Source organism: Parasteatoda tepidariorum, chromosome 7 (genome assembly GCF_982258835.1).
Source record: "Parasteatoda tepidariorum strain Cologne lab strain chromosome 7, Ptep-v5.0, whole genome shotgun sequence".
NCBI lineage: Eukaryota > Metazoa > Arthropoda > Arachnida > Araneae > Theridiidae > Parasteatoda > Parasteatoda tepidariorum.
In genome coordinates, this window is record NC_141761.1 from 60,139,812 (window position 1) to 60,161,621 (window position 21,810).

The 21,810-nt window shown below is 29.7% G+C and overlaps 1 protein-coding gene across 3 annotated transcripts in view; it reads right to left on the minus strand.

Moving 5' to 3' along the window:
* Positions 1-9,070: 9,070 nt before the first annotated feature.
* LOC107448792 (uncharacterized) overlaps positions 9,071-21,810 on the minus strand; it is a 101,676-nt gene continuing 88,936 nt past the window's right edge. For all 3 annotated transcript variants that reach the window (XM_071183398.2, XM_016064129.4, XM_016064128.4), the window contains exon 4: positions 9,071-11,744. In XM_071183398.2, coding sequence (XP_071039499.2) covers positions 9,162-11,744 — 2,583 coding nt within the window. In that variant the 3' untranslated portion in view covers positions 9,071-9,161. The remainder of the gene's footprint in view (positions 11,745-21,810) is intronic.

The window sequence follows — 21,810 nt, forward strand, 5'->3', positions numbered from 1 at the left end:
CTTTTTCTCTGAATAAATTACACGGACAGGAGGCGTATTATCTACAAAAACAACTGAAACAGTAAAACTCAATTAATAAAAAATACTCGTTTGATTTTTCCTCGTTTCAATTATGATGTTTCAACTATTACAGATTAAGATTTTAATTAAGTTACCTTATATATCTATATGCAATATCCCAAGGAGTGCTAAAGTTTATTTAAAATAAAGCGAAGTTAGTCCAGAAGAGTAACATTCCTTAATGTTTTATCTTCTTTTCTTTCGTGAGAACTGGACTGAGAAGGAGACAGATCTTTTAAGGTCCTACTGAATTAGGCAGCACAGAGAGCATCTGCCTTTCTGTTTTTCATAAGTTACGCAAATTTTTCGGAGACTACCTCTGAATTTTAAACTAACTATGATTTAATCCAAGTTTGAACTTTCTTTGATACATTCCTTGCATGCAGTTTACTCGAGTCAAATAGATAGACTCTGGGGGTATATATATATACCCCCAGCCATATATATATATATATATATATATATATATATATATATATATATATATATATATATATATATATATATATATATATATATATATGTAATTACAAAAAAACACGAAGAAAATTAAGAAAAACAATAAGTTTCATTTATTGCGCATAAGCTGCAAGTAAACAGAACTTATTAGATATGTTCAAAATGAAGATAAAACAAAGGAAAATTACAGAAATATGGAAAAAAAAGGGGGGGGGGAGAAAAACAAAAAAAAAAGAATAAAATAACAAACAACTGGGAGGGAAAAAAAAAATTTTTTAAAAAATCCGGAAAAATAAAAGATATAATCTTTCATCAGCCCCCTTTTTTACGGATATAATCGTGTGGGCTGATGACAAGGGTATATCTTTTATTTTCCGGATTTTTAAAAAAAAATTTATTCTTTTTTTTCCTCCTAGTTGTTTGTTATTTATTTTTTTTATTATTATTTTTCTTTCCCCCCTTTTTTTCATATTCAAATTGTAGAGAAAACATGGAAAAAAATTACAGAACAATGAAAAAAAAAAGGGGGGGGGGAGGAAAAATAATAGTAGAAATAAGAATAATAAGAAACCGGAAAAAAAGTTCGAGAAAAAGGAAAAAAGATAATAAAAAATTAATAAAAAGCTGGAAAATAAAAAATATATTTTCATCATCGCTCACGATTATATCCGTAAAAAGGAGTGCTTACTAATTACGCTACACCCGGGTAACAATGTGAAGCATAAGCATATGTACTCAAAAAGTACATAGAAACACTGCCTCACTTATTTAAATATGAATATCAGATGCATTAATAAGTACAGGTACAAATTTGTACTTTTAATATAGTACAAAATCCTTATAACTTCCAACTTTAAGAGAAATTAAATCAAGAAAGTTTCTATGCAAAAATTATTGGTTTGTTGTGGGGTGAAATTCATTTGTTTTTCTTTTCTTTTTTCTAAATCACGTCTCCAAGGAAATCAGAGAATACAAACAACAGCGTCACTCGTCTGTACAGTGAAATATCGTCTGTACTTATTAAGTATCATATTTGAGGTCATCCCCTTGAGTCATTGCGTCCTAAAACGTGAAAATGCGATCATTAGATCAAAAGTCATTCTGGGTTGTCCGTTTTTTTTGCTCACTGTACATAAATTTAATAAATAAGAATGAAATTATAATAGAGGCAACCTATTACAATATAATATTAAAATGCAATGTAATATTAAAAATATTACATATTTACTGAAATATATTTTTTGAATGGAATCGAATTTTATAATTGTGTGCGGAGGTTTTTGAATTTGCTTGGAAAGTTCTTGAGATATGGCGAAATACACAAAAAATAAAATAACATTAGGGGGTCCAAACTTTTGATCGCTCTCCTGACGAAACTATTGGGACCATATTTCCTAGATAGCAGCTACCCCCTATATTTTGGGAGTCAAAAATCCAGATCCGTCGGAAAAAAAGGTATGTATTTTCGAAGAAAGTAGGCTTTTTGTGTCTAATTTCGTAACTTTAAAAATCCTCTGCACCAATTAATTAGTATATTTGAGGTCACTCACTCAAAAGTTATTCAGAGTGGTCGGTTCTTCTTTTTTTTGTGGAAGGTGGGTGATACGTTATCAGTTAATCCGATTTTTAATGGTAGGTTTTCAGAAGTTGTTGCTATGCCAACCATTGAATAGATTCTATACTAATAGTTGCTTATAAGTCTGCGTGCATAAAAAAATGATGGGGTTTATTATAATAAAATTCTGGAATTAATGGGTGTTAATGATAATGCTTTTCCTGGTAAGTGTTTTGTGTGCTGCACGTAGAACAATTTCCTAGGTGAAATCGCAAAAAGCTCAAACTCTGTGTAGTTTTAGTTAATCTTTCAATTATAGCTTTTCAATTTATAGCTTTGAGCCGAGTTGGCTCAGGGGATGGTGTGTTCGCCTCCCAATGATGTTAACCGGGTTCGAATCCCAGGGATGATTGGTGAAGTCTGCACAAGGCTCGCACCTACCACAGTGTTGATGCGAAATATCCTCAGTGGTAGACGGATCATGGGTTAGAGTCCCCTTACCGTCAAGCTAACCGAGAGATGTTTTCCTCTCCATGTAACGCAAATGCAGGTTAGTTCCAGCAAAATGTCCTCCGCGAAGACAAATTTCTCCTAATACTTAATCCAGGAGTTCCCTTGTCTTCTGGATTGAGTTCAACAATACAAGGCTACGAAACATTAGTAGTCGTATACCCAACATTGAGCCGGCTGTTCAATGACGGTGATAAAATAAAAAATAAAATTTACAGCTTTAATTTATGATAATTTAAACAGATTTACGTTTAACGAGACTCTGATTTAACTAGTGAGTTGCCTCTGTTAACCTGTTAAGGTTAAAAGTGTTCGTTAGTATTTTTTATTTTTTCTGATAGTACTGTTTTAGTAGAAATAAACTTTTGGGAAAATATTTGTTCGGGTGCTAAGCCTGCTCTGAATTAACAAGTCCCGCAGAGGACTGATCGTTAAAACACGGTTCCCAGCAGATCACCGAAGTCAAGCATCACTGGCTACGGTCAGTGTGCCACTTGGATCAGTCTGCGTAGGGACCGAGGGTGTGCGGTATTGGTCCTCGTTAAACTATGCTACCGTAAAGTGCTTGACTTCGCGCGCAGGTCGCCGGACTGCCGAAACGGGGGTGCCATCCCCTCCGCAGAGGATCAAAATTGTGATGGCATGTCTTTGGATTATCCTCAGGGATGTTTCCCAGACCATCGCCAATAGCCCATTGTGCAGCTCTAGTGCGACGCAAATTAACAACAACAACAACTGAATTAACAAGTGAATTATCTCAGTTGCTACGTTCGTAATTATAGAGTTAGTCGGTATTTTTACTTTTCGGGAAATATTCTGCAAGTAAAAATGAATTGAACGGATTATTCAGGTAAATTATTTACTCGGGGTAAAAATGAATTGAGCGAATTATTTAGGTAAATTATTAACTCTGGTTTAACGATCACCTTGATTTAACAAACGGATTATCTCGATTCATATATTCTCCTTCTAAAAGGGTTTGATAGTATCATTGTTATTTTTTCAAACATTATTGTTCCAGTAAAAATAATTATCAGAAATACTTCGGTAAAATATTAACTCAGGTTTAACGAGTCCCCTGATTTACGATCAATTGTTTTCTGTTCCTACATTATACTGAAAAACGAGTTGGACTGTATTTATAATTTTTCGAACAGTATTGGACCAGCAAAAATAAAATACTGAGAAATATTTCAGAAAAATATCTACAAAAGCTTAAAGAACAATCTGATTTAATGAACGATTTTTTTGGGGGGGGTTTTAAGTACTCGTTATAAGCAAGTTCAACTTATTTTATATTTTTCAAACTGCATTACCAACAGAAAACCAGCGTGCGAAGTTTTTTTTTTAATAAAAATTGTCCAACTATAGCATTATGCAAAATTTGAAAAATAATTTTGACGTATTTCCATAGAAAATATAAATTTAAGGTTGCCTATCTATGTTCATTAATTAAAGTGAATCTTTAATAAACTTTACTTTCCGCCTAAGCTCGGAAAAAACTTTTTAGCTAATTTACACGACTTAAATAAAGTTATATTTAGCGCAAAGTGCCTTTTTAATTCTAACAGGTTTTATTATTAGCAAACGTATGCAAATATCACAACCTAACCCATAATTAAAATAATTGGGAACAAAACATAAAGTCTTTCATTCCAATCCCTTTTTTAAAAAAAAAAAATGAAAAAAAGAAATACGCTATTCAAAATACTTAGTTCATGAAAAGAAAATTTAGGTTACATATGCTCGTTTCGCTAACAATATTCTCGTTAAAAAATGAATTCCTCAACTCCCCTTTTTTTTGTAGATTAACAAACCTGCTACGCTTTATCATCTGAAAAAATAAATGTGGAATTGTATTTAGATTATTTCTTTTTTTTATAAAAAATTATTTTCGTTATAAAGATGATTAAAAATTCTATAGCAAAATAGATCTGGTAAGAAAAGTAGAATAGGATTATTCAAATCATTATATCAAAAGATATATCCAACTAATACTAAAGAAAGATATCCTTATTTTATATCTACATAAATGCATTTACAATCCGATTAGGGTAAAAGATACAGCACGATTTTAAAGACTTTTAAATAGGATTGGTATCTTTTTTTCTCCGAATTGCTTCAACAAAAAGTGGAAAGTGTGGTGAAGAAAAAAGATGTTATTGTTAAAAGATATTTATAAGCAGGCAAGAAAGAAAAAAAAATTTTTTAAGTTCTTTATCTTGCGTGAGTAAATGTTTCAGAGTAACACAGATGCTATATGGTTTATTTTTGTTAGCTAGAAAATTAGATATGCCAAAATGGGATGAAAAAAATAACACGCATTTATTATTGTTTGAAATATTATTTTCATACAAATATTATTTTCATACAAATATAATTTTTAATAATAATAATTATATTGGCTGCTTACCTTAAAATATAATTATTTATCAGAATATAAATAATTATAGTACTTATAATAAATGCTCTACTTTTAATTTTAAAAAAAAATTGCCTTAATCCTTATATTTTGGTGTTATTATTTGGTTAAATTTAAAATTGCGTGTTTTTAAGCTTTTTTTTACTAAATTTATAGTTTTTTTATTTATTTAAAATTTAAAATTGTTCCCGAATTATATGCTTACTTATTTAAAATGGTTGAAAAATAACTTTAGATATTTACCTCTGATTTTTATCTGATACAAAAATAAATAAAAAATGAATTGAAAAATTTCTTTAATTTTTTTTGAGCAAAAAATAAATAGATTAATTACAAAACATTATTCTATAATCTATAATCTTATGTAAACTGAATAAAAGCCCAATAGATAATTTATTTAGTAATGTTAAAAATAGGTTTAAAATCTGAATTCTGTCACACATTAGAGCTATTTCGCGATATTATGACATATGATTAGCTATTTCGCGTATCATCCCACATCTCTACGTGTGTATTTTCTACGCAGCACTGTTATCAATATTGGTTCTCTATTGAGCTTGACTAGAACAAACGTACGCAACCATGCCGGATGCAGCGTGAAAATGCAAAATCTCTCAATGGCTGTCATCCAAAATCTCCAGCCACCATTAGAAACATTTAGAAAATCAACTCCCTAACTAACTTTACAGTTTTTCTCATTGTCTAAATTTTAAAATTGTTGACGAATTATATGCTTACCTATTTAAAATTGTTGGAAAATTACATTAAATGTTTACCTCAGATTTTTATCTGCTACAAAAATAAATAAATAAAAATAATAAATTTAACTTTTTTTTGCTCAAGAAATAAGTAGTTTAATTATAAAAAAATTCTATAATTAACTATTTTTACGCAAACTAAATAAAAGCCAAACATATATTTTATTTGTAATGTTGGAACGAGGTTTAAAAATTTGCATTCTGTCGCACATTAGAGATGATTAGCTATTTCAAGTAGCATCCCGCATCCTTACAGGCGTATTTTCTGCGCAGAACTCCTATCAATCTTGGTTACCTATTGAGTTTGCTTAAAACAAACGTACGCAACCGTGCCGAAATCCGGATGAAAATGCAAAATCTCTCTATCGCTGTTGCCCAAAACTTCCACCCACCATTAAAAACATTTAGAAAATTTACCATTCGGCTAGTATGGTTATAGTAATGCTATAGCTAGTGATTTTATTTGGAATATTACTCCTCATGGCAATTCTGCTAGGTATATTACGGCTAGCATAAAAATTAATGTTTATATGATTATTTGATATTCTGAGCTTAATTGAAATCCGATTGGTTGCTTTTAAAGAAATGCTGAATAAGTCTTTGAAATATTATTATTTTAGGTAAAAAAAAGTCGATATAATTAAAAATTACTTATTTTTATACAATTGAACTTAACCAGTTTATTATAAATTACATTCATAAAATTATTAAAATACACAAATGTGGTGAAATCAAGCAAGGTTACGAATCTGAAAATCTTAAATAGCTTTAAATTTCAAACTCAAATTTGCCCATACTGATTTGTACTCTATTTTGAAATAAAGTATGTTTGTGCCAATTAATTTGTGCTAACTTGCAATTAAATTGAAGAAAGAAGTAGAGATACTGATTTTGCTAGCAAAATAAATTTTTTCCTTTAACTTAAAACAATAGCATCTGCTTTGATTTAAAAAATGTCTCAAATACCATTTAAATTTCATTTGCTATGAAGATAATAATAAATATAAATTGATAGCTTAAATAATAAATACAAAATAATAAATATAAAATTTTTGCAAATTGGATTTTATATACACTTTATTCAAATTAAAGTAACATAAAAATATATTTAAACAAAAGTTAAGTTTTTTTCAGTATAAATATGAAGTTTTCAACAGTCTGAAATTTCAGTGTCATACTTTTATTTAGCATAATTAACGTAACATAATATTATATATATCACAAAAATTACAATATTAGCTGTTCCTATATTTGAAAGAAAAATTATTCATTAAAAATACGAACAAAACATACATTCCAACCTATCAAATATAAAACTGTTTTTTGCTTCTTTTTTTTAAAATTTTTTTAAGCAAATCTAAATGTTTTACTTTCGTGTGCACCGCTAAAAGTTAACAATTATGACAGTATAATCACATATTTAAAAGAAAATGGAATACATGATACAGAATGTACAATTCTAATAATACCTATAAAGGAAATTGTGAATAAGACTTAAAAAAAAAATTTCGTGAAAGTAGTGGAGTAACGATTTTAACGTCGAAATTTCATTTTGAAGGAAAAACCTATCTTAATCCTATAGCAACGAAAATAGCATAAAAATACTCTGTGCTCGTAATCTTCTCAATACATAGAATAAGTAAAATACATTGATATATGCAAAAACAAAAAATATCGGATTAGTGTTTTATGATGGCTTATACAATTTTACTTTTAAAATAAAAATGATAACAATAAAGAAAAGCAAGTGAAAATAAACACACGTCGGGAAAATATACGATAAATAATTTGTCTGAGAGGACACGTTACGTAACTATTACACGACTGTTAAGTAGCTATTACCCTGTAACTACCACACGACTGTTACGTAACTATCTAATTTGGTAATTAGGATAAGAACTGACTAAAATCATGAATATCACAGCGGGTGAAAGTCAAGTAAGCTAGAAATAATGCAGGCGATAAGAGAAATCGAAATTCCAGGATTCAAAAATTATGAACTTAAAAACACTAACTCTATTTTTTAACGGTACTCAATTGCATTTGACTTTTACGACCAGGAAATGCACAATATCAGTTTTATTTTAGTTCACATGTTGAATATTTTTTCGTCATGTGTTATCACACACAATTTCATCTAAATCCAGTTATTAATAATTAATTTCGTAAACGACCGTTGCCGGATTCATTGTTCATTACCAAAACCCGGTTTCTTTTTCCATCATAATTTCAGCATCATAATTGTAAACTTACAGTTAAGTAAAAGTTTAGAGAGTCATGCAAGATTGTCTTTAGTTTAGTTAACGCCTACCTCACAACACCAAAAATCTTACAAGTAGTAGTTGTAGTGGTAGTAGTTTTTACAAGTAGTTGTAGATTTTACAAGTAGTAGTAGAGTTCTCGTAGTGGATTAGCGTAAGACAGTTGAGTTCTTGTAGTAGTAAAAGACATAACACAGTAAAGTTCCTTGCAGACGGCACAAAACCATTCGAAGTGAATCACGATGGATTCAGCAAATTATGCTGCAAAGAAAGGGTGGAGGCTTACTTCAGAAAACTCCATAAATCCAGAAGCTATGCAAATTTCTATTAACATCTGCTCCATATATATCTCTCAAGATGCTAATGTATCTTGACACTACCAATCAAAATGTTAGTTTACAACTAGCTATATTTATACCGCAATGTTGATGTATCATAGAAAAACAAATCCTCGCCTTTATTCCAGAGAACTGGTAAGAGCTTTTCGTGCCATCTGGCTGGTGAAATGTATTTCAATTAATGAAATATATGATTTGCTAATTTATGCAACTCTCATACCGATTGTAAGTATTGAGTTTCTAAAACTTGCAACTTGATCTATGGAACTTGAAAAGTGATAGTAAAAATAATGTAGCATCTGCCAAGAAAGATACCATAAATACTTCAACTAATAGGACAGAAAACTTCCACAATGTTCTCAAAATGCTTCCTTAGTCAATTGTAATTAGTTTTTGTATTAATTTATCTATATCAAATTTCCAAAGTACTACTTTCATTCGTAATGTCTTATTACTATTCGATTTTTTGTATTTCTCAATAGTGTCAGAGTTATCTAGATCAATATTAGTAGCTTATAGACTTACATCACTTTTTGTTAAAGTGGAGACTACAAATTTCATTCTTCATTTACGTTTATATACTTTTCATAGCGAATGACAGAATATCATGCATGACGTAAACAGATGATGCGTTTTTGCGGTATACACTAATTTAAATAAGAGTGTAATCTGTAGTAAAGTGTAATCTATATTATTTTGAAATCAACTTTTATCTTTTTTCTTGGGATAATTATTTCAATATACTTGAAAGTAGGTATTTGAAATTAAAAACTAAAACTTCGTTTCTTATTTTTGAGACTATTGCGTCGGCGGACTATATTGCTTGATGATCTTAGTTTCTTCCCTCGTTGGGTAAGTTGCTTTACGAACTAAAAGCACTAAGAGCAATGCATCTGAGGGATTTGATTTTTTATCCACTGGTCTTTCATCGTTGGCATCTCCTTTTAAAGCATCTAATTGCTCTGATTCGTTAGTTCGATTATCATCTTCAACTTTTGCATCATAGTACCTATAATTTTGATTATCACCAGACATTGGAAAATTTTTATTTTGAGGAGTGATGTTATATATAGGTTTTATGAATGAAAACTGAGGTTTCTGAATATGTTCTGCAAGTTTACTGTACATTGAATCGAATGAATTATACACTTCTGTCTGTGGTTCTTCTGTTGAAGAGAAACCGAATTGACCTTTTCCGTTTGAGAATTCATTCTCAGATTCTGCATGATGGGCCGTGTTTTGATCCCACTGAGTATTTTCAACAACGGATTCATTTTGTGGTAAAACATGGTTGACAAAGCTTATTTCTGGTTTGTTTGCGTTCTCATTATTATAATCCACTGTTGTCTTCTTATTTAAATCCGGATCATTAAATGGAACATTTTGCATCCAAGAAATGTAATAAGCATCGTTACTTTTTTCACCAACTGAGGATCCTTTATTTACAGCTTGATCAGAATATAAATTAATTGGTAAAACTCCCTCCGCTTTAGGCTCATCGATGTAACCTCTTTGGGACTGTTGTTGTGACGTTGTATTGTAAAAGAAACTCGAATGAGGTTTAGTGGTTTGATACAAATTTTGTTCAGGAATAATTGATTCTTTTTCCAAGCTATGTGCTTTATCAATGAAATCATTTTCAAAAGATTTTATGGTATTATTCTTTATAAAATTATAAGAACCAGTTATTTCGTCGGGGAAGTAAACATATCCAGGGTTTCTAGAAAAATCATTGGGCTTAAAGCTTTTTAAATTTAAAATCGAATGATGTTGGACGTGGTTTCTGTAAGAATCATCAGGTTGTTTTTCAATGTCCAGGTATCTTGCTGGTGTTTCATAAGAGTTAGAATTCATTATAGGTTTTCGATGAAATAAGCTTTCACTGGAACTTTTAAAAATCGAAACTTCTCGATTGTGTGTCTTAGGCAAAATATAATTTAATGTGTTAATTTTGGGCTTTTCCCTAGTATTCATATGGGTTAATTGAAATAAAGAAATATCGTTGTTAGTTGGCCTTGGTAGAGTGTTTTTATCTCGAATGCCCTCGTTTGTTTTTATATTTTGCACGTTTATTGAAGCCGCGCTGTAAGGTATGTATACATTATTTAAAGTATTAGAAGCATTTTTATTTCTCTCATTTTCAGTTTTATGATTCTGAAATGTGCCTGAATTATTACTAAACAAGTTATTTGTTGGAATGAAGATAGCGGTTACAGGTATGTACACTCGACTTAAGTTTTCTTTATCAGATAAATGGTTCCTTTGGAGTGAAGAATCTACAGTACCAGTATATGCATGCCTGACAGCATTGTGGCTGTATTGCCTTGCATTGACTCCATGTTGTTTTTCTTCTTCAGGGGTATAGTTACTGTTTCCAGATTGATCATTCATTTCACCATTGGTCTGTTGAAAATGTCGTTGCAAATTATCATCGTGATTTGAATATTTGTCTTGCTCTCTGGGGAAACTTGGATATTTATTCTTTATATCTGTGTCTTTAAAATGTTGGTCTGGAAATAGATTTGGAACAAAATAATTGTTAATGAAACTGCTTTTATTTATCGATTTACTCTTTCTGTCTCCGGAATTTTCAACATGCAAAGGAACTCCATTTCTACTAATTGGCCTCCAATTATAATTTGTTGTTTTAGGTAAAAAGTCAGCTATTAGTGTTGAATCTTGTGGACTAGGTAAGACTGGGTGATCTGTATCTGTAATAGTTAGCTGCCGTGGTCCTCCAGCAAAAGAACTAGAATTTAAACTATCTGTTTTGACATGACTTATGAGAGAATCACGTTTTATATGATTTGTTTTATGAGATCTAGGCAATGTTATAAGAATCAAAGGAACTTTTTCTGATTGGGATTCCGTTAAAGTTTCAGAATAAATAGAAGGCTCAGGTGTATTTTTAGGATACCAAACATTAAGATTCATATTGCCAGGTACAGACATATTGGCATCGTCATTTTTTCCAGAATGAGAAAATTCATTAGATAAATTTCTCCAGGCAGCATTAGAATAATGTTTGACACGCTTTCCAGGTTTCAATGTTTCAGCAGCCTTATTATTATTTTGAAGAAATGTCCAACTAGATGGAATAAACATTTCTGAGGAAACATTTCGTTTATCAGAATAAAGTTGACTGAAATATGGCAAACGTAACTCAGAAGTTGTTAACTTGGAACTGTTATTCTGTACTAAATCCCGCTCATTTCCTTCAGGATGGGTACGGTTGAAACCCGGAGATGACTCTAATTGAATCCTGCCATTCCTTAGCTCAAATCTTCTGTAGGTTTTCTGTTTTAACAGAGCATCACCAAAAATTGACGAAATGAGATAAGTCAACGTTAACGCAGTCAAGAAACAAAACAATTGTGGTACCTGAAAATAAAAAGTATACGCAGCAATTAGGAAAAAAATTACATTTACTAAAAGAAAACTATTCTCTAAATTATAAAAATAGAAATTTGTTTTATTATATAATATCAGTTAAGTATTTTGTTATTCAATTAAAGATAATTTCAAATAACTCTCATGGCAGTAAAGTAATTTTTAATGCTGATCATATCACTCTTTTTATATTAATAACCCGCGTTTTAATTGATTTTAATGCAGTTAATGCGTTTATCGATATTATTTACAACATAAACAAATTTTACGTGGATTTATGAAAACATGAGAAATTAATAACACAATAATATTCTCATAATCATATATATTTATAATATATTAAAATAAAGGCTAAAACAATAAAATAAAAATGTAGTTATTTTGCGAAAATATATATATTTTTATCATATTTCTTCTTTTAATAGAATATGGTTTACGTGTGCTCTACGGGATGAATGGTGCTCAGTTCACTAGGTTTTATTGTACACATAATGCATGTATAATTAGAATGTATTATAATTTTCATGAATTATATAATTTTCAATACAGAGATGGGAACTGGCTCTGGACTACTGATATATATTTTCTAGTGTTAGTATTTTAATCCGTGATTCTTGGTTAGTTAATTCGATTTATAGGGGTATTACTCACCACCATTTCTAAATAATACAAAGGCTTATGTGTATCACTACTTTGTTACGGTTAAGCCATGTTGAGCCTCTTAAGGAGTTGACAAAATTATTCTAAATCTGCAAATGTTTTCTATAGTTCCCAACCAATTTTTGAAATATTTTGTAGAATCCGGAGCAGTTGGCATTTTCGCACAGATTAAAATTTACGTACAATCTTCAATATTTGAAATTGGAAAAATTGCAGCTTTACTCGAGTGCAAAGGTAAATTATTATTTTTTTTCTTTCCTATGCTTGTTTAGGCAGAGGTGGTGCGATTGTTCTTGTTTTTTAGTGGCGCCATCTATGGCCAAGAATTCGACTTCTGCCACACCATTCACACAACCACAAACCCGCTTATAGGATGGGTTCTATTCAAAAACATTCACACACGCAAAGGAGAAAGGACATAGAACACACAGAGAGAAAGAAACATCCATGCCTTGCCCGGGATTCGAACCCAGAACCCTTCTGATGCAAGGTCAGTTCCCTGCCCCCTACACAGGCCAGTCGGCTGCAAAGGTAAATATTATCAGTCAAAACAAGAATTAAAAATAAAAGTAAAAATAAACTGCATTAACTCAGAAAAAATTCTTAATTGATTTGCAAATGCCAACAGGGAAAAAAATTAAAATGTACTTTCTATTTCGCTTGCTTAGATCAAAAAAGCTTTTATCCGATAACTTAAAAATAGTCCATTCAAGAAACAAAGTCACGAAATTACTTTTCTATAAGACCTGCATGATTCAGTTATTTCTAATGATGCTTCGTAAATGGGTAGTTCGAAACTTTTATCCTCAGTTATTAATTAGAATATCATTTAGCCCATATATTACCCGGAAGCAGTCATATATTATTATTCTGAAAATACAAAACGTGATGACTACGAGGCATTTGTAATAATTTTGTTCGTTCAATTTATTCATTGTCTATATGACTAAGAAACTGAAATAACATGAAAAATTTGTTTTTATACAAATCTGCTGAGTGTGGTGTAACAAATCTTTTTCTGAACAACCTTAGTAAATTTTTTTATGCAATAAAGACAAAAATATTTATCTTAGTTTGAAAAGTAACCTTTTTTCATAAAAATAAATAGCTGAAAAAGGCGATTAACATTAAAATAATATATATTTTACTGAAAATAACTTTCCTTAAGCAGTTGATATGTAGAACATTTTTATTTGCTTTGTGCAAATGTGTTGTTACGGGTTTGCTTAATACTGTATAGAACAATGAATGTTTAGATTAATAATATAAACTGAAGCTTTTCTAATTGGAAATTAAAATTTAAAAAGTTTAAATTAAAATTGCATGATAACTTTATATTGAAATACGCCAAATATTAAGCAAGCAACAAAACAATTATCAATTAGTTTACTAAGTTACTGCATTGTACTACATTGCTAGTACATTGTTTTGATATATATATATATATATATATATATATATATATATATATATATATATATATATATATATATATATATATATATATATATATATATTGAATATATATAGATTAATATTTATATAAATTGACCAGTTTTCAACCAGTTATGTGTGCATCTTGTAAATATATTTATTCACGAGCAAAAATTCTTCTAAAAAACTCTTTTTCTTAACGTCTAAAAAAAGCCAATGAAAAACAACGCAACAACGTAAAAAGTAATTAGTAACAAAATGTATCAATATAAACTATGAAATTTTAATGAAAAGATTGCATAGGTAGATTTTATCTCTTTGAAACATAGAAATTTAAGTTTAAAATAATTTTTTACAAATTTCTGCATTTCTGCAATTTTAATGAAAAGATTGCATAGGTAGATTTTATCTCTTAGAAACATACAAATTTAAGTGTAAAATAATTTTTTACAAATTTCTGCATTTCTGCAATTTTAATGAAAAGATTGCATAGGTAGATTTTATCTCTTAGAAACATACAAATTTAAGTGTAAAATAATTTTTTACAAATTTCTGCATTTCTGCAATTTTAATGAAAAGATTGCATAGGTAGATTTTATCTCTTAGAAACATACAAATTTAAGTGTAAAATAATTTTTTACAAATTTCTGCATTTCTGCAATTTTAATGAAAAGATTGCATAGGTAGATTTTATCTCTTAGAAACATACAAATTTAAGTTTAAAATAATTTTTTACAAATTTCTGCATTTCTGCAATTTTAATGAAAAGATTGCATAGGTAGATTTTATCTCTTAGAAACATACAAATTTAAGTTTAAAATAATTTTTTACAAATTTCTGCATTTCTGCAATTTTAATGAAAAGATTGCATAGGTAGATTTTATCTCTTAGAAACATACAAATTTAAGTGTAAAATAATTTTTTACAAACTTCTGCATTTATAATTCAAGAAAAAAAATATTTATTGCATAAGCCGAGACAATCTCACTTCAGTTAAAACAAATATGTTATCATAAATTATGAACCAGTACAAATATTTTCTTTCTCTAGCGAATAAACAGCCATCAGGAATTCTCATTTAAAAATGGCACACACATTTGGAAGTACCGTATCACATACGATGAGATGAAGTCATCTCCAAACGATAATTGAAATCAATTGTTTGCTTTTACCCTCGAAACCAAAATAATTAATTGAAATAATGACTACATTCAACGTTTTGCCTTTCTTTCCCGAGAGTTTCCTGCTTCGTAATTAATCGCCACCCTTTATATAAAACGGATTTAATCAAACCATTACTAAGATCTCAAACTAGTTCTTTAAATTGATATTTTTTGTTCTTTTCCAGCTAACCTACATTAACTTATCGAAGACAGTGAACTTTCCGGTGTTGGCGCATCTTCAACGATTCCAACTCGCCAGAAAATTGCGCCTAAACAATGCAGAATGCTAAATTTAGCAATGATGACACAAAAATTTTATTTTATAAAAATTACTCTTTCTTGAGATGATTCGATTGCTCTTTTATGAGGAAGTGATTAATAACTAGATAAGAGCTAACTTTCGATTTTAAATCTTAGGATGAATATCACAGTTCTGTGAGAGTTTTTTTTTCATTGATGTTAATCGCTTCATCGAAAATAGTTCAAGTCGATTGCTTTATATAACGAGTCTTCAGTAAGGTCATTTTCTTATCAAATGCTCAGAATATTTTATAATTTACAGTTTTAATATTCTAATTTTTTTGTATATGCGTTGATTATTTTCAAAGTGTTTAATTGGCACTAACAGTTTAAAAATAATGGTATTGGCATTTATTTTTTTTAAAAAACGAACAAAAGTTTAAAAAAATTAAAAGCTCTGTGGATCAACTATTTTTAGAAATTTTTTAAGCCTTTTTTTTATTAATTTTTAAGACAACATTTTCACCATAATCTAGGTGCATATACAGCAATACAAAACTATGTACTTATTTTTGATTGCACTATTTAAAAAGATGCAACACTTTGAAATAAAGTATAATATATCATTTTAAAGTCTAACGCGAGCATAAAGTATTTAACGTCAAAAATTTAAATGTTCTGTGGAGCAAACGCTTTTAATAAACTTTTTAAATGAAATTTTCTCCTATACGGACAATTTTCCATAACAAAAAAACATTATTTAATCATTTAAATTAGCCTTTTTAGAAAAAAATTGGTACTTAGAAATATAGAAGTAAAATACAAAGCCCCATTTTACAGTTTTAAACGAGTAAAGAATTTTTTACTAAAAAACGATAACGTTCCACAATGAGGATGATCTTTACAGTTTCCATTGTATCATAACACATTATGGTACTTTTTTTTAATAAAAAGAAGAAAAACATAACATATTAAGCATTTTTCAAAAACTTATTTTAAACTGCTGTTCTTTGGAAAAAAATCGCACATCAGAATCAAAGTGTATGACGTAGCATTTTAGAGTTTTACAAGAGTACGTTTAATGATGCAGATTTAAAATTGTTTTAGTGATCATCGTATCAATGTGTATTAAACCACTTTTAGGCTAAATTATACGCTTATTCTAGACTGTTAATTTTTAGAAAAATTTACAGTTTAAAAGCGAAGTTTGAGGTACCATCTTAATGTTCCCCAAGCGAAAAATCAAAGATTTTGCGAGATAAATCTTTTAAATAATTTTTTAAGTGTTTATTGTATCTCTAACTGCCCTTCCGGTTTAAATTGTGATGATAAAGTTGAATGGGATATCTGTAAGTGACGTCGTGTGGGTACCTCGATCCTGATTGGTTGTTGAAACGTGGAAATTGTTTACGTTACAAACTGTTCTTTCCATACTATTTTCAGTAAGTTAAGCCCGTCAAGCATCAATTCTCTTAAGTGACACATTCTATATTCTTATACAAAGATTCTTTCACAAGGCATTTAATTCTTTCACTAGATATTTCTTAATACTAAGACAGGCATGAAGAACATAAATAAACTAATTATGCATCGAAGTTGTCAGGTACTAAAAACAAAAATATATCACAGTTACAATTAAATACATCAAATAATAAATTTAAGTTAAGTAAAGAATGCAGGCGAGAAAGAATTATATTTCAACATATTTGATGTGCGATACAGTGCTGTATTTAACTAGCTTTGAGTTAATTAACATTAAACCTTACGTGGAGAAAGTTAGCTCAACTTTAACACGTCAATTTCTCTTATAAACAATCAGTTGGCACTAACGTCGTAGGTTACATGTGTGGGTATCTGTCATCTTCATCTTTTTGAAGTGCAAGTACTCAATTATCTGTTATATATTTATTCATTTTTAAGCACCAAAAAAATTGACGCTTACAAAAGAAATACAAAACATTTAAAAATAGTTGAATTTCCTAGCAACCGGCTAACCAAAAACTACCAAATAAAGTGGTCTCATATTGTAGTCAGACCGTTTTGTAGATGGGCTGGAAAATCAAGGATATGATCCAGTTTTCCTATCCTTAATTTTCCAGATTCTCCATCCTTGATTTTTTCTTATTTTATTTAATATTAATCAAAAAAATTTTAAATTGTAATGTAAAGATTTCTTACACCATTCTAAAGAATCTAATTTCACATGGCAAAATACAAAGTTTGAGTGAAATCAATCGAACAGTTCCTGAGAAATCGAATTTCAAACACGTCGCATTTTAGAAATTCGATCACACTCAAATTCTGTGTTTTGCCATGTAAAATTATATTCTTCAAAATGATGTAATTTTTTTTACCTTCAATTCAACATCTTTTCGACTTATATTAAATAAAATATCAAAAGACAACAAATATTTATTAAAATATACTTTTTATTTAGAATTATCCTTATATAAATGAATTTTATAACTGTGTGTAAAAAGTTTTCAATTAACGTTAAAATTTCTCGAGATGTGGTGAAATACGCAAAAGGTAAAATTAACATTAAGGGGTCCAAAGTTTAAACGGCTTGCCTGACCAAACTATTGGGACCATATTGCCCAGATTGTGCGACCCCATATATTTTGGGGGTCAGAAATCCGAATTCTTCGAAAAAAGGTATGTTTATTCGGAGAAAGTACGTTTTCGTGTCTGATTTCGTAACTTAAAACATCGTCTGCACTAATTAATTAGCATTTTTGAGGTAACCCCTCGAATCGTTAAGAGTGAGTCCTAGAACGCGAAGGTCTGATTATTAGATCAAAAGATATTAAGGACGGTCCGTTTTCTATTTTGTGCACTGTACTAAGGAATTAAATAAACTCCTCGAGTCAAATCAATCGAATTAATTCACGTATATCGATGAATCGAAGCAGTGATATCAATAAAGAATAAAATCAATCATTCGCATAAATGATTACATCAAAATGAAAAATATATTCAATGATTAAACCAAATGAACAAGTTTGAATAACTTGAAACATTTGCTTCGGTTCAAGGTCTGTCCTGGTTCAAGGTCTGTTCTAGTTCTAACCACTTCTTTAAAAAAACTGTCAGGTATCAACCTACGATTCAAATTAACAGTAATTTAATCAAGTATCGAAAACATTTGAACCAATAGCTTCGTATTATTTCTTGCAATTAAAGTCAGTGGAATAAATTTTATTCAGTTGTTGCTGCTAACAATTAATGTTAAAGAGGTTCATTTGAACTACACTGTTAGAAATTTCTCAGAAAAAATGGTTAAATAACAATTTATTGAATGGTTATTTTACCATTTTTCATCAAAACAGTCAAATAACCGTAAAGTGGTAATCAAACTGTTAAGTTTGAGAGAAACTGCTTACTAACTGCTTTCACCTAATACGGTTAAACAACCAGAATTTTATCGCACCAACTAGAACCACCTCATGAAGTTACTCAGTTATTTGCAACAGCGTACATATCATAGCGGAGCGGGTTTATCTGTCAATCTCATGACCGACAGAACTGGAGTTCGAATCCTAGTGTTGACACCACAATATTTCCTCCATTCCTTTTAACACAGGAAAATTTTCCAGTGTCCAGCACTCCCTAGTACAAATTACCTGATGAAAAGCCGAGCTCCTATGTCCAGTTAAATAATTAATATTTTTTTTACGTCGAAAAATGCTAGTTGTAAATAGTTAAAAAACCGTATAGTTTTGCATTCATGGTTTTATAACCATGCTTTTGTAAATGGTTTCAAAACAATAAAAGAAAAAAATGTTCTTTACCGTAAATTTTACGGTTAATCAGATGGACAGACAGCTGCCAGTTATTTTACCATAATTTTAGAATGAATATTTTAACAGTGTACTGAGTTATTTCAGCAACTTCGATTTATGTATTAAGAAGATAAGAATTAAGATGAAGAATTAAGTAAATGAAGGCTCCAGCTGAAATTTTAGACAATTTAAAAAAAAATTGTTTTAAAGTTCATGCAGTGAAAAAGGAAAATAGTGATTAAGCTTTGTCTTTATTTCTTGTCCACGAACTTCCTTCAAGGAAATTTATGAATCCCTGACACTCATTTAAACTGTTCAAGTCATTCATTTGCTTTCTTGCCGTTTTAAATTTGTGCCAAAAGTGAGGCTTTCTCATCATTGTTGCCAAATACATTTAAAACCTTCACCTAATCTAAAAAAAAACGCTCAAAAATTGTTACGTAATACCTTTATAAACTGATATCTGCAAAAAATAACGGCTTGACAAAATAAAAACAAACTATCACTTAGAGAGGATCTCACTAAACTCGTCAATTAAAAAACAATTAAAAAAAATTGTAAAAATTATACAACGATTAGGTTGCTAACTTGAAATAAAAAACAGATGTTGACGCTTACAAACATCCACAAAAGGTCTACTCTAACTAATATAAGTATAATTATACCTTTAAGTTAAACGGAAGAAATCAAATTATTAATTTGCGTAAAAACAACGTATCCATTTTCATTATTTATTCACTAAAAAGAATAACGACAGTGATGCTTTATTGTTGCTTTCGATCAACACTTTTTAATTATACGAATAAGGAATTCATCAAAGATGAAGCAAAAAAAAAGAGCTAAAGATGAAGTTGTAGAACAAGTATTGAAAACAATATAAAAATGAGAAAGAAACGGATATCAATCAAAATGAACACTTTCATTTCTTAATAATTGAATGAACAAACACTTATTTTGGAAAAAAAGCTAAAGATTTTTTTTCTAGTTTAGCTTTTTTCTCAAAATTATAGCTGATAGAACAGTTACTTCAAAAATGATGTTTTGTCTTACGAAGCCGAACTGTTTATTTTTAAATCAAGTTTCATTGTTTTATTTATTTATTTTGTGTTAAAGACTCCTTTACGTTTGAAACTTTAAAAAAAGTAATTATCATGCAAAAAAAAGAAGAAGAATACCTCGCATTTTTTATATAGATGTAAATTTCTGTTTTTGTAATAAACGGAAATGCAGTTTATGTTGTAAATAAAAATATTAGAAGCTGGTTTTACGTTAATGTATTTATTCAATTGTTTCATTATCTAAAATACAATAAAGTTTTTTTCGCTGGCCTACATAAATGTTCCAGTCATAAACACTGATTTCATTTGATCTTTTCATCATAAATTTTTTCTTCTCAAATTGATTTTCTAAGTTTTACTTAATGCCTTTTTGTTGTTTTTGATTAATCTATATAATAAGCTTGTTTTTTCAATTTCATCAAATGTCCTTTTTCCTTTTAGATTAATTGCATATTCTATTTTTTCAATTTCATTCTATGTCCTTTGTTAATTTTGATTAATCTATATATTCTAAAGCGCCGACCGGGCCTGTGTAGGGGTTAGGGAACTGCCCTTGCATCAGAAAGGTTCTGGGTTCGAATCCCGAGCAAGACATGAATGTTCTTTCCTTCTCTATACTATCTGTCCTTACTGTGGGAGCAACGTTGGCTCACCTAATATGGTGCTCCTGAAAGAGTGGCCAACAAATCTGCCCTTCAGATACCTGTAAGACCTAGGTCTTTCTCCAGGTGGGCATTGGAAGAAAAAAAAATATACATTCTAAAGTTCTTGTTTTCATTAAATGTCTCTGTTGTTTCTGATTAATCACGTGTAATAAAGTTTATTTTTTTCAATATCATTAAATATTCCTTGTTTTTTCATCAATCTAGATTCTAAAGTTGATTTTATCAGTTTCTCTAATCACACCTTGTTGTTTCTGATGAATCCATGCATCATAGACAGGGCCGGATTAACCTATAGGCACACTAGGCACGTGCCTAGGGCCTACGAAAAACTTGGGAGAAAAAAATTTGTTGACAAAAATAATTTAGCTTTAAAAACAACAAGTGTATTTTGCACAAAATTATGAAGATACAAATAAAAATATAATATTTTTTGGTAATAAATTATTTTGCAGAATCTTATGATCTAATATATTACTTTTTTGCGATTTTTGGATTCAACGAAATCTTGTATTATGCTGTCGAATTCCAAACTACGCAAAATGTCATATTCAATAGACATAAGTGCGAGCGATGCCGAACGATCTTGAATCATTGTTGAACGCAAATAATTTTTTATCAATTTTAATCTGGAGAAAGATCTTTCTCCTTCTGCATTTGATCCAAGAATCGACAAATATATTCTTAATGCAATGTGAGGAAAAGTATTCACAAGTTTATCTTTTAAATGTTATATTTCTACCTTTTTTTTTCTCTTTAAAGTTAGGAGTACCTTTCTTTTTTCTCTTACTTTATGCATTACACTTTTTCCTTGTAATTCGGGTTCGATAAAACATTGATTAACGACACTTTTTGGTCGATCCAGAAAACTGGGAAATTCAGACATCCGGGATAGCGATGGTCTCGAGAATCCCGGATAATTGGTTCTCTACTGAATAAATATTTCTTGTAATTAATCTCACTATCAATTTGTTGTTGTATTTTTAACGTGAAGTGTTTACATAGTTATCGATCGAGCTAATCATAATGGTATTATCGATATCAACTGCAATATCGGC